The sequence below is a fragment of the Crocuta crocuta genome, unplaced genomic scaffold (genome assembly GCF_008692635.1).
Source record: "Crocuta crocuta isolate KB4526 unplaced genomic scaffold, BGI_CrCroc_1.0 scaffold367, whole genome shotgun sequence".
NCBI lineage: Eukaryota > Metazoa > Chordata > Mammalia > Carnivora > Hyaenidae > Crocuta > Crocuta crocuta.
Genome location: NW_027527936.1, coordinates 843,553 through 855,706, shown reverse-complemented (window position 1 = coordinate 855,706; position 12,154 = coordinate 843,553). Strand labels below are relative to the sequence as shown.

General features: G+C 38.7%; 1 protein-coding gene across 2 annotated transcripts in view; it reads right to left on the bottom strand.

Moving 5' to 3' along the window:
- Nucleotides 1-8,448: 8,448 nt before the first annotated feature.
- The window catches only part of EXO5 (exonuclease 5), a 5,767-nt gene continuing 2,061 nt past the window's right edge, over nucleotides 8,449-12,154 (bottom strand). For both annotated transcript variants that reach the window (XM_077752189.1, XM_077752190.1), the window contains one exon: nucleotides 8,449-9,947. In XM_077752189.1, the coding sequence (XP_077608315.1) occupies nucleotides 8,815-9,936 (1,122 nt within the window). In that variant the 5' untranslated portion in view covers nucleotides 9,937-9,947 and the 3' untranslated portion in view covers nucleotides 8,449-8,814. The remainder of the gene's footprint in view (nucleotides 9,948-12,154) is intronic.

The following is a 12,154-nucleotide window of genomic DNA, read 5'->3' as shown; positions in this document are numbered from 1 at the left end:
GCCCCACTGCGCGTGTGCGGAAGTAACTGCCGCCCAGGTTCCCAGGTCCCCCCGCGGTGCAGGCTATTCATAGGGGACTACATTTCCCATAAGGCCTGTGGAGCTCGTTTCCGGAAGGCGTCAGAGGCCTCTGCCTCTTTGTGGGGAGATTCCTGGGTTGGTATCTCTGGGGCTTCCCCGAGAGCCAGGCTCATTTATAAAAGGGAAGTGTATATATCATTTTCGTTTAAAAATATAAAAGACACCGGAATTTTTAAAAACTGGAAAATCTAAGTCAGTATAAGATAATAATCTATCCTTATTTCAGTTTCTTTTAGCGATGCGCTAGCTTAGGTCCCAGCAAAGGTGATGAAGAGGACCCAACAAAGAAGACTGAGAAGGGATAATGTGTGAGACAGACGTCAAAGTATAAGAGTTTGAATCTGCAAAATCAAGGGAAGAAAATGTTTCAAGAAGTGGGAAGTGATCCACTGTATTAAATGCTGCTAAGTCAAGTAGGATGATAACTAAGAATTGACCATTGGATTTAGCATTGTGGAGGCTGTTGAAATATGCCATTTCGGCGTAGTGGTAGAAGTTCAATAAAATCTGATAAGAATTTGGTAAGAGTGGAATGAAAGAATGGGAAGAGAGGAATTGTGGAAAGCAAGTATATAGACAGTCCCTTTAAGAAGTTTGGCGTTTTAAAGATGAGTAGAAAAAGAAGGCTGTCAGTGCATATGGGTTTTTTAAGATGGAAGAAATTATAGTCGGTATGCTAATTAAAATTATACAGTAGAGAGAGAAATTGACAATACAGGAGAAATTACATAGTTGCAGGAAGAAAAGTCCTGGAGAAAAGGGATGGAATTCAGTACACATTAGAAGGATCAGTTGTGAGTATGGACCATTCATCCACTAAAATATAAAGAGAGACAGAGTTTATGGGTACGGATGCAGATTGAGATACAGATTTGGTGGTGGGAGAATGAGCATATCTTCCTATGAATACTTGTATTTTCTCAGTTAAATAGGAAGCTGAAAGTGAAGATAGAGACGGTATTGGAGGCTTGAGGAGAGGAAAGTAATACTGTATGATATTGATCCTAATATACACTTTTTTCATATTTGAACATCTGCGCAACTGGTATTTTATAAATGATAGCATGCTATAGTTTAACTGGCAGCATGTTTTTCTCTTTTAGAGTATTTGCAGTAATGGTGTATCTTATAATCAATGGCATCTGAGATTCTATTATTATTTAGGAATGTGGAAGAGTGAATGGATTAAGGAAATACAGTACTACTGCTTAAGAGCCACTTGATACTAGTAGCCACTGACTTCATTGGCATTTTGAATGTCATAAAAATATTTTTTCATATCTCATCTTTTTAAAAAATCCTTTCTTGGGGCGCCTGAGTGGCTCAGTTGGTTAAGTGACTTTGGCTCAGGTCATGATCTCGCAGTTTGTAAGTTCGAGCCCCGCATCGGGCTCTATGCTGGCAGCTTGGTGGAGACTGGAGCTTGCTTCAGATTCTGTGTCTCCCTCTCTTTGCCCCTGCCTCTCTTTGTAAAATAAACATTAAAAATTTTTTTTAAAAATCCTTTCTTGACCTGTAGCCAATTTGAGCAACTGCACCATTTTCTAACTTTCCTTCAGAGAAAAATTTTTCTAAAGAGCTGCTTCTTGTTGCTGCCTACATCTTCACACCTCCAATTCTCTCCACAGTCCACTCTAATGGCTTCTTGACTCTACTCTCCTGAAACTGATCTCATCAAGTTACCAATTAAATTCCAATTCTGTCCTCATTATATTTGACCTCAACAGCATTCAACACAATTAAAGTGCCTCCTTATCTTGGTTTCTAGGACATCTCATAAAAGCTAGTTTCTCCTACTTCTGTATTTCCTTTACTAAAACTCTTTCTCTGTTCCACCTCCAAACGTTAGGCTACTTAAGGGTTTGACCTTGGGCCTTTGCTTTCTGAAATTGTCCTCTAAATGATCTCACTCAGTCCCATGGCTTGAAATACCATTTACGTGATGATGACTGAAAAATCTGTATCTCCAGCTTTCACTTCTCTCCTGAACCGCGGACTCCTAATTCCTACCTGGAATCCCCCCTTAAAAATCTAAAAGTCACCTCCAACGTCACATTTCCAAGCCGATTAATTCCTGCCTTCTCCCATCCCCAATCTAGCACTTCTAGTTCAATAAATACACCGTCACCACCTCATTACTCAAACAATAATTTAGGAGCCATCCTTGATTTCTCTTATTCCTTTTCCTTTCCTTCTCTCATAGTATATATGTTCTATGAAAGCACATATTTTTGTTTGGCAATACTGTGATTTATAATAAATACATATTTGATCTTCATCCCTGTTTCTGGCTCAGAGCTCCTAATACTCTTGGAATTTCCTAAGTGATGAGAGCAATAATGGTGTCTTTTGTTATATTAATGAAGTGATTTTTGACTGTACCTAAGGATGGGGACTGGCTGCCAGGTGAATCAACCATATGATTAGAGAGCTGAAATTTTCAGTACGAACACCCTGACTTCTGGGGAGGGGAGAGAGGCTGGAGGTTGAATCAATTGCCAATGGCCAATAACTTAATCATTATCATACCTATGTAATGAAGCCTCCATAAAAACTCAAAGGATGGGGCTCACAGAGTTTCTGGGTTGGTGAACACATGTAGGTACAGAGAGAGTTTTGGCCCAGAAAGGGCATGGAAGCTCTTTACCCCATCCCCATACCTTGCCCTATGCATCTCTTCCATCTGGCTGTCCCTGAGTTATATATCCTTTTATAATAAACTGGTAATCTAGAAAATAAAATGTTTCTCTAAGTTTTGTGAGCTGCCTAGCAAATTAGTCAAACCTTAGGAGGGGTTGTTGGAACCTCCAGTCTATAGCTAGTAAGTCAAAAGTACAGATGACAATATGGACTTGTGATTGGCATCTGAAATGGGGGAAGGGCAAGCTTGTAGGACTGAACCCTCAACCTGTGAGATCTGACACTATCACCAGGTGGTATCAGAGGATTGTTTGGTGGTGGGGGAAAGCCCACACATTGGAATTTGTGAGTAGAATTTTAGTTTTGTTCACAACCATATCTCCAGAACCTGGCACATAGATAAATATTTGCAATACCGAATAAATGTACAATTGTCTATAGTTTTATATCCATTAAATGTGTCATGGGACTTGTTTGTTTCCCATATATATGTCTGTTTCTATTGTTTTATTTGTTCATTTTGTTTTACAGATTCCACATATAAGTGAAATTATATGGTATATGTCTTTATCTGATTGATTTCACTTAGAATAATACTGTCTAGGTCCATTCATGTTGTCACAAATGGTAAGATTTCATTCTTTTATGGCTGAATAACATTCCATATTCTTGTGTGTGTGTGTTAACACACATCACATTTTCTTTATCCATTCATGTATTGATAGGCACTCAGTTTACTTCCATATCTTGGCTGTTGTAAATAATGTGACAATAAATATGGGGATGCATATATCTCTTCAAATTGTTTTTTGCGTTTTGGCTTATGGTTTTTGTTTTGGATAAATACCCAGAGGCAGTATTTCTGGATTACATGGTAGTTCTATTCTTAATTTGTTGAGTAATTTCCATACTGTTTTCCATTGTGGTTGCACCACTTTACATTCCCACCAATGGTATATAAGGGTTCCCTTTTCTCCACATCCTTACCAACTCTTTCTTTCTTTCTTTCTTTCTTTCTTTCTTTCTTTCTTTCTTTCTTTCTTTCTCTTTCTTTCTTTCTTTCTTTCTTTTCTTTCTTTCTTTCTTTTTCTTTCTTTCCTTTCTTTTCTTTCTTTCTTTCCTTCCTTCCTTCTTTCCTTTCCTTTTATTTCTTTCTGATAATAGCCAATCTGACAGGTGTGACGTGATCTCATTGTGGTTTTGATTTGCATTTCCCTCTTGATTGCTAATGCTGAGCATCTGTTCATGTACCTGTTGGCCTTATGAGTGGAGAAGTGTTCCTTCCTCTTCAATGTTTTGGAATAACTTGAAAAGGAGAAGTACTAATTCATCATTAAATGTTTGGCAGATTTCACCTATGAAGTTGTCTGGTCCTAGGCTTTTTGTTTTTGGGGTTTTAAAAAATATTGATTCAATTTCATCGCTTGCATTGGTCTCTTCAGGTTTTTAACATGTTTTTCATTTTGAGAGAGAGAGAGAGAAAGCAAGCAAGGGAGGGGCGGAGAGGGAGAGGGAGGGAGAGAATCCCAAGGAGGCTCCATGCTATCAGTGCAGATTGAGCGGGGGCTCAATCTCACCAATTGTGAGATCATGACCTAAGCCAAAATCAAGAGTCAAGACAGTTAACCGGTTGAGCCAGCCAGGGCCCTGGTCTATCAAATTTTCTATTTCTTTGTGAATCAGTTTTATTTATTTATTTAATGTTTTATTTATTTCTGAGAAAGAGAGAGAGAGACAGCGTGAGCAGGGAAGGGTCAGAGAGAGAGGGAGACACAGACTCTGAAACAGGTTCCAGGCTCTGAGCTAGCTGTCAACACAGAGCTTAATGCAGGGCTTGAACCCACAAACCGTGAGATCATGACCTGAGCCGAAGTGGGACGCTTAACCAACTGAGCCACCTAGGTGCCCCTGTATCAGTTTTAGGAAGTTATGTATTCCTAGGAATTTATCCATTTCTTCTAGGTTTTCCAATTTGTTGGCATATAATTGTTCTTTGTAGACTCGCATGATTCTTTGTATTTCTGTAGTGTCAGTTGTAACTTCTCCTTTTTCATTCCTGGTTTTATATAGGCCCCCTGCCTTTTTGTCTTGATGTGTCAGCCTAGAGTTTATCAATTCGGGCTTACTTTAGCTTAGCTTACTTTCTAGGCCCAAGAAAAAGAGGGGGGAAATCACGAAAATATTCACAGTATCAATGTACATATATAGACTATGGACATTTGTGTTTGTATCTATCCTTGTTCATACCTATTGAGGATGGACAGTTAAGTGATAAATTATATTACACCCATACAATGAAATACTATATTATCTAGCTGTTGATATACTAATATGAAAATATGCTCATGATAAAACTTGTTTTGAAACAAGCATGTTACAGAAGACTTTTTGTGCGTCTAATCACATACACTCCAATACACACATACTTGTTTTATATGTAAATATGTTTATATATCCATAAAAATATCTTGAAGAACCTTATCAACTTCTTATCAATGGTTATGTTGGGGTTCAGGATTACTACGTGTGTATATGAGAGCAACTTTTACCTTCTACTTTATATATTATAGTGTTTATAGTAGGAAATGATAGAAAATAACCTAAGTATATATAAATAGAGGCCTGGTTAAAAAATGCTTTATCTTTATAATTTAACCCTTTGCGGCTGCTAAAAGAAAGGAGATATACTGTAAATACTGATACAAAACAACTCCAAAATAAATTGATATCTTAAGAAAATATATCTCAAGTGAGATGCAAAAAGCACTAATGAGACATTGAAACTGAGCTTCATTAAAATCTTGTTCATCAAAAAACACCATAATAAAGTGCAAGACAAGCCACAAATTGGAAAAAGATATGCCCAGTAAATATATCCAATGAAGGCTGTGGTGGAAGTGAAGTTCAGTGGAATTGGGAGAAACTGAGGCTAGGAAGATTATTCTTAGCTTACTTTTGCCCCACACTCAGATTCTGCCTAAGGGTCTTAATCAATATTTCTAGGATACTGAACTGGAATTCAATACCGCTTGTTTTTCACTCTATCCAGATGTCTAGGGCTTGGAGCCTCCCCCTTCTCCCATGGAGGGTTTTTTTCTGCTTTTATGTTTGAGGGGTTGACAACCATACAATCTGATGAACTGATACCACTACAGTATTTCCAAACAGACACTGCATGTCAGATTGTAATCTCTGCCCTATCTTGCAGCGATTTATGACCAAATGGCCAAATTTTAGCCAGTGGGATGTATGCGGAAACAGTGGTACAAATGTAGAAAATGTCTTTAAAATGATGCCCCTTTCATATTTCAGCTTTGTGCTGAATATGTATGGGTGACTAGAGCTTGGGCAGCCACTTTGGACTATCAAGTAGGAAGATACCTGCTGACGTTAGAGAAACAAGAGAGGGGGATCCCGGGTTCCTGACATCATACAGTGCCACACCAGACCTAGACTAACTATATTTAGGGCTCTTTATCATAAGAGAGAAAAAAATTTCTATTTTGTTTAACTGCTATTGTTTTTGGCAATCTCTACAATAAACAGTTATATCTAGTACGAATTAAAGTATTCAACCTATTCTCTGGAATGGAAGCAAATTTTTAAAAATCTGGAAATAGCTTTGTTATGATGTCTCTTTTCATTTAACCACTCACGGAATATCCAAGAGGTCCATAATTTGGAGTTCAGATACCTTTAGGCAGAATTTGCAAGGAAAAGATGACATTATTAGCTATGCGGAGGCTGCAAACCAGGGAGGCGTTTGTGTAGGGAACAGCATCAGTGATCCTGGAGTGACTCCAAATATGGGATGTCTCAACTTCTCTTGTGAGAAACTCATGATGACTAGGAGATGTTAACTTAAAATAAGGATTTGAGAGCTCAAGGTATTACTTAATTACAGAACTGTTGAATTCTGACAATGTCACTGTCTGAAACCAACTTATTTTTCTTCTTCTCCTTTTTTAAACCTTCTAGTACATCTAATATGACGCCAACAGGACCCTGACACGTTGATTTCTTGAAGAATGTTAGCTTAATACTGTTGATCCTATAAAGTCCAGTTTACTTACTATGCCCCCAATTTGATTCCAAACTTTCTAGGACATAGAATAAGACACCATGTAGGGGGCTTAACAAGAGCAAAAACTACTTTACGGCATAATGGTTAAGAGCGTAATCACTGCAGTCGGACATATCTAGGCTGGAGTCTACCACTTTCCAATTGTATTTTATTTTTTTATTTTTATTTATTTATTTTTAAATGTTTTATTTCTAGGAGAGAGAGAGACAGCGTGAGCAGGGGAGGGTCAGAGAGAGAGGGAGTCACAGACTGAAACAGGCTCCAGGCTCTGAGCTGGCAGTCAGCACAGAGCCCGACACGGGGCTCGAACCCACCAACGCGAGATCATGACCTAAGCGAAAGTCGGACGCTTAACCGACTAAGCCACCCAGGCGCCCCACCAATTGTATTTTATAAAACTTCTAAGCCTCAATTACCTCATCAGGGATAATTACAGGATATATAGATTTAATCATAAAAGTGCTAAGCACAATGCCTGGCACATAATATCTATTCAGTAAATGAGAAAGAGTTATTACCCCAAGAATCCCGTTGTCCATAAGAAAAGTTATGTGTAGCTCAAAACGCCTCCAGAGGTAACCTACTGAAACTTTGAAAATGTCCAGGTTTTACCAATTCACATAGAACATGGAGTCACATTAACAATATTCACCATATTCTGTTGGCTCTTGACCTTCTAGTTCATATAGAAACTCCACCCCTAGGGCACCTGTACAGTTCAGTCAGTTATGCATCTAACTCTTGCTTTCAGCTCAGGTCATGATCTTGGGATTGAGATCAAGCCCTGCCTGCATCAGGCTCCGCACTGAGCACAGAGCCTGCTTAAGATCCTCTCTCCTCCCTCTCTCTCTGCCCCTCCCTGGTTCACATTCTATCTTTCTTAAAAAAAAAAAAAAGAAAATTAATAATAAAATAAAATACAAAAAGAAACTCCACCCCCTGCCAATTTTTCTCTCCGTCTCCTATCATTCTTTCCTCTGGCCTCTTTGGTGATGTCTGCAATTAAGGGCTCCACCACCTTCTAAAATGCACTGAGATTCCTCTTCACTATCTTTACACTTTCCTTAAAATGTGTTTTTTTCATATTGCCTTTATTTAAAAAAGGCACCATAGTGAATGTAACCTTTGGGGACTTATTTTTTCTATTAATACTGTGCTAAGATTCACCTGCACTGTTGCGGGTCATTGTGGCTCATTTCTTTTGGTTGCTGTACAACATCCACACTCTTCTGATGATGGGGATCTGGATAGTTTCTAGGTTTTGCTATTGTGAAAGTACTAAGAAGCATATTATTGTTCATATTTTCTGTTGTACACACATAAGAGGTTTTCTTGGCATATCCCTGGGGGTGGTATTGCTGGATTATATGGTGTGTGAATACTACTTCATGTATTATATTTTTTATATCTAATGTTTTTATTTTTAATGATCTCCTGCTTCATTTCCCCTTATTTCTTTGAGCATATTTATTATGCTTATTTTAAAATCTTGGTCTGCTCACTCCACTAATTCTGCTTCAGAAATATGTTTATGTCTGTACATAAAGGCTGGGAATAACATATGCACAACTATATATTGTGGTCATCTTCGAAGGACTGAAATTATGAAAAAAAACCCATCAGTTCAACTGACTTGGACAGCATTTCATTCTATTTTATTATATAAAATGTAGAAAGCTTTACTTAAGAAAAACAGGGAAGAGACTTAACAGAAACTTTAGGATCTTCTTAGGAAAGCAATGATTGCTGAAGGATGACTTTTGCTCCAGCCACGATGAGCAACTGTTTTCTTGGCGATTCACAGCGAAGTTCCAGGGACCATATAACCCCAGATCTCTCCCACTCACCCCTGAAACTTGGTCTTGACTTGAGCAGTTAGAGTTTGAGAAAATATGAAAAGAACAAAAATTAAGAACATTCTCCATGAAAGCTAAGCTCAAACATTGGTCCTCTTTTCCTTTGCTGAGTACATTAGAAGCAAGGAGGATGAAAGTTCCCGACCCTTCTGGTCATTTCACTTTTTTGGCTGTGGGCTCTAGAATGGAGCTGGGCATCCCACCACCCTTCCTCCATTCACAGATATCTGCATAGTTGCATGTCCGGCATTTCCAAGCCTCCTCCACCTCAACCCCTTGAGGCTCTCGGTGGCCCATCCAGTAGGCCAGATAGTGCTGCACTTTGCCTCTCACCTCCTCCTCTTCAAAGGCCACAATCTCTGTACCCAGCACAGTGGCAGTCTCTTGGTGGATGTATTCAATCTTCAGAATATCAATAACTGGGAGGTCAGACAGTGTTAGAGACAAGAAGACTAGCTCCATGAGGTCACCCAAGGACTTCACAGAGAAGCCTCCCTGCCGGGCATGCCTCAGCACTGAAGGTCCCAGTGGCTTGTCTGGACATAATTTTGTGTGGTGGATTAGGCTGGCGCTGGTCACTTTCCCTTGAACCATGGCATCAAAGATATATTTGTATAGGCTGATTTGAAAAAAGTCTTTTTTTTTCTGAGCTTCCAGAGGGAGCATAGGGCGCCTGCGTGTCTTAAGTTCCGCCAGTTCCAGTTCCCCCTTGGCTGTATAGTGCAACTCATCAATTACTCCAACGAGCAGCACACCCTCCACTTCTCCAAACACTGGAAACTCTCTGATGCGTCCTTCTGACTGCAGGACAGGAATCATTGATAACATATTCAGAAACTTAACTGCCCAAGCATCTTCTTGAGTGGTGATGGGGACAGTTACAAGATCATGAACTTCCAGTTCTCTAGCTAGGTGGATGCTGGCACCAGTGTCCAAAACAGCTGCCTTCTCAGGAGCCAAGAAACCAGAAAGCTCCTTCCCATATACCATTTGCTGTTCACACCAGTCCTGGGTAGACAAGTCAGTGACATACAGATATTTAAGGTGGAATCGCTCCATAGGTGATGAGACATCCAATCCTCTTTTCCATTTCGGCAAGCTTACGATCTTGCTATCCTTCCGGGGGAGTTCAGAAGAAGGGCCAGGCTTGCTAAGTGAAGCACATGACTCCTGAGTGTCTTCCAGGTCCAGATATTCTAGCAACTCTGAGTCACTCAAGTCCGAGAACCCTGAGGCCTCTGCTGACCCTGTCTCCTCTTCCCCAGTCTCTGCCATGGCACAAGGCCCTGCACAACATGTTAAAGAAATGTATTATCCAAATGACACATTTATCCAAAGCACTTCAAAATNGATCATGACCTAAGTGAAAGTCGAAAGTCGGACGCTTAACCGACTAAGCCACCCAGGCGCCCCCAAAGCACTTCAAAATTCTAATGAGATGAAAAGAATCATGACTATTTATTTACATTCTTTAGAGAAGCCTAGCTATTTATGACCAATTAGCAACACAACAGAATTGCTCTGGCCTCAATTTCTTCATTTACAAGGAGCTTTGAGGTTTGCCTTTTCTGCTTCAAAAGTCTACTGACTTGGAATATTATTTCATTATTTTAAGTGAATATAGATCTTTGTAAATGTTGAAGCAATGTTGGTAAAAACATGGCCACTTCTATGATCCTTCTAATACAAAATCCTTGACTAAGAAAATAAAACTCAAGTACAAACCATTCCTTCAGAAAAATCAGCTCTACAACGGCTGTTTTAAAATGTAGTTCTCAGGAATATAGTACAGCAAAATTCAAAGACTAGCTATAGATAAGTATAAATAGATCTGCTTATACAAAAAGTAATGGCATGCAGGGTGCCTGGGTGGCTCAGTCAGTTGGGCATCCGGCTCTTGGTTTCAGTTCAGGTGATGATCTTGCGGTTTGTGGGTTCGGGCCCCACTTTGGGCTCTGCACTGGCAGCACGGAGCCTACTTGGAATCCTCTCTCTCTCTCTCTGCCCTTTCCGCACTGTCACTTTCTCAAAACAAATAAACTTAAAAAAAAAGTAACAGCATGAAGTAATGAGAGAGGATGTTCACAGAAACAAGTGGAAATCATTTGCTTTCAAGATTTGAGATATATTAAGGAGATGGCAAAGAGGAAAAGCTCTTGGTGGGTTCTAGTTTATCCTTACTGACTTTCTAAATTATCCACCGGCCATTACAGAAATTGGTGTTGCCCACTAAGTTTATTTTTTTCTCCACAAGAAATTAGCTTATGATTGAAACATCTGTCAATAAGCACAAATAAAATACTACTGTATTTGCTACAATAGTGAATATTTATTGTGCAGTTATTGAGTGCTAGACAACGGCCAAGTGCTTCACAGCCAATATCTCAGTACTCCACTGTGAGGCAGGTACTTCTTTTTTTTAATTTTTACTACAAAAAAATTCACATATACAAAGAAATAGAACAACGAACATCTATATACACACCATCTAGATAAACCACTGATGACATATTGCTGTATTTGCATCTTCATGTGTATATTTTTGGCTATTTTAAAGTAAATTGTAGATCTCCTTACACTTCAGATATAAATACTTCAGCATATATTTCCAGATAAGGACATTCTCCTACATTAACTACATTACTGTTATCACAACAAAATTAATAATTCCCGACTACTCCCATCCTTATTCAAATTTCTCCAACTGCACTAAGATGTCTTAAATAGCTTTTCTTTAAACCAGGAAACAAAGACTACACATTATGTTTGATTTGTTTTGTCTCTCAGTTTTAATCCTAAGAAACTAGACAAATTATCTTGTAAAGATATTCTTAAGCCTTCCTGATCTCACATATCTAACCTAGCATAGATTAAAAACAAAACAAAACAAGCTATGACCAGTCTACCAGTATTGGACTCTGGGTAGCAGAAAAATAATCTGACACAAAATTTAAACTGATTGAGATAACTATGAGCTAAGTTTCCTCTTTGCTAATAAGCAATGAAGAAACTGAACGCACCAACTTCCATATTAAAAGCTTAAGAACTGATATCTTGAAAATGGTATTCACTATGGTTGTAATTAACTCATTTTTCAAAAGTCTAAATGTTGCTATTCAAAGAAAACACATATAGCTGGAAGAAAAGTTATTTGCAATGAACAAAAGTAATACAATCCTAAAATTTCTGCTTATATCCTATAAAGTTATTGCTTTACAGGATAGTTCAATAATAATAAAACACAGAAGACCCACACTTGCACAAATGTCTTAAACTATAAATGTGCCTTGGATGATGACAATTTCCAAATGAGTATTGTTATGAGTAATGTTACATAGACCATAAAGTCCCTAAAAGTTGGAAGTCCCTGAAAATTGGAAAGAATCTTTATCCTGTGTCAAGAAAATGAAATTAAATGGCAATTGACATGTAGACTTTGGGTGTTCCCCACTCTCCCACCCCCCCACCCACCCCCACAGGGGAAATCACTAAA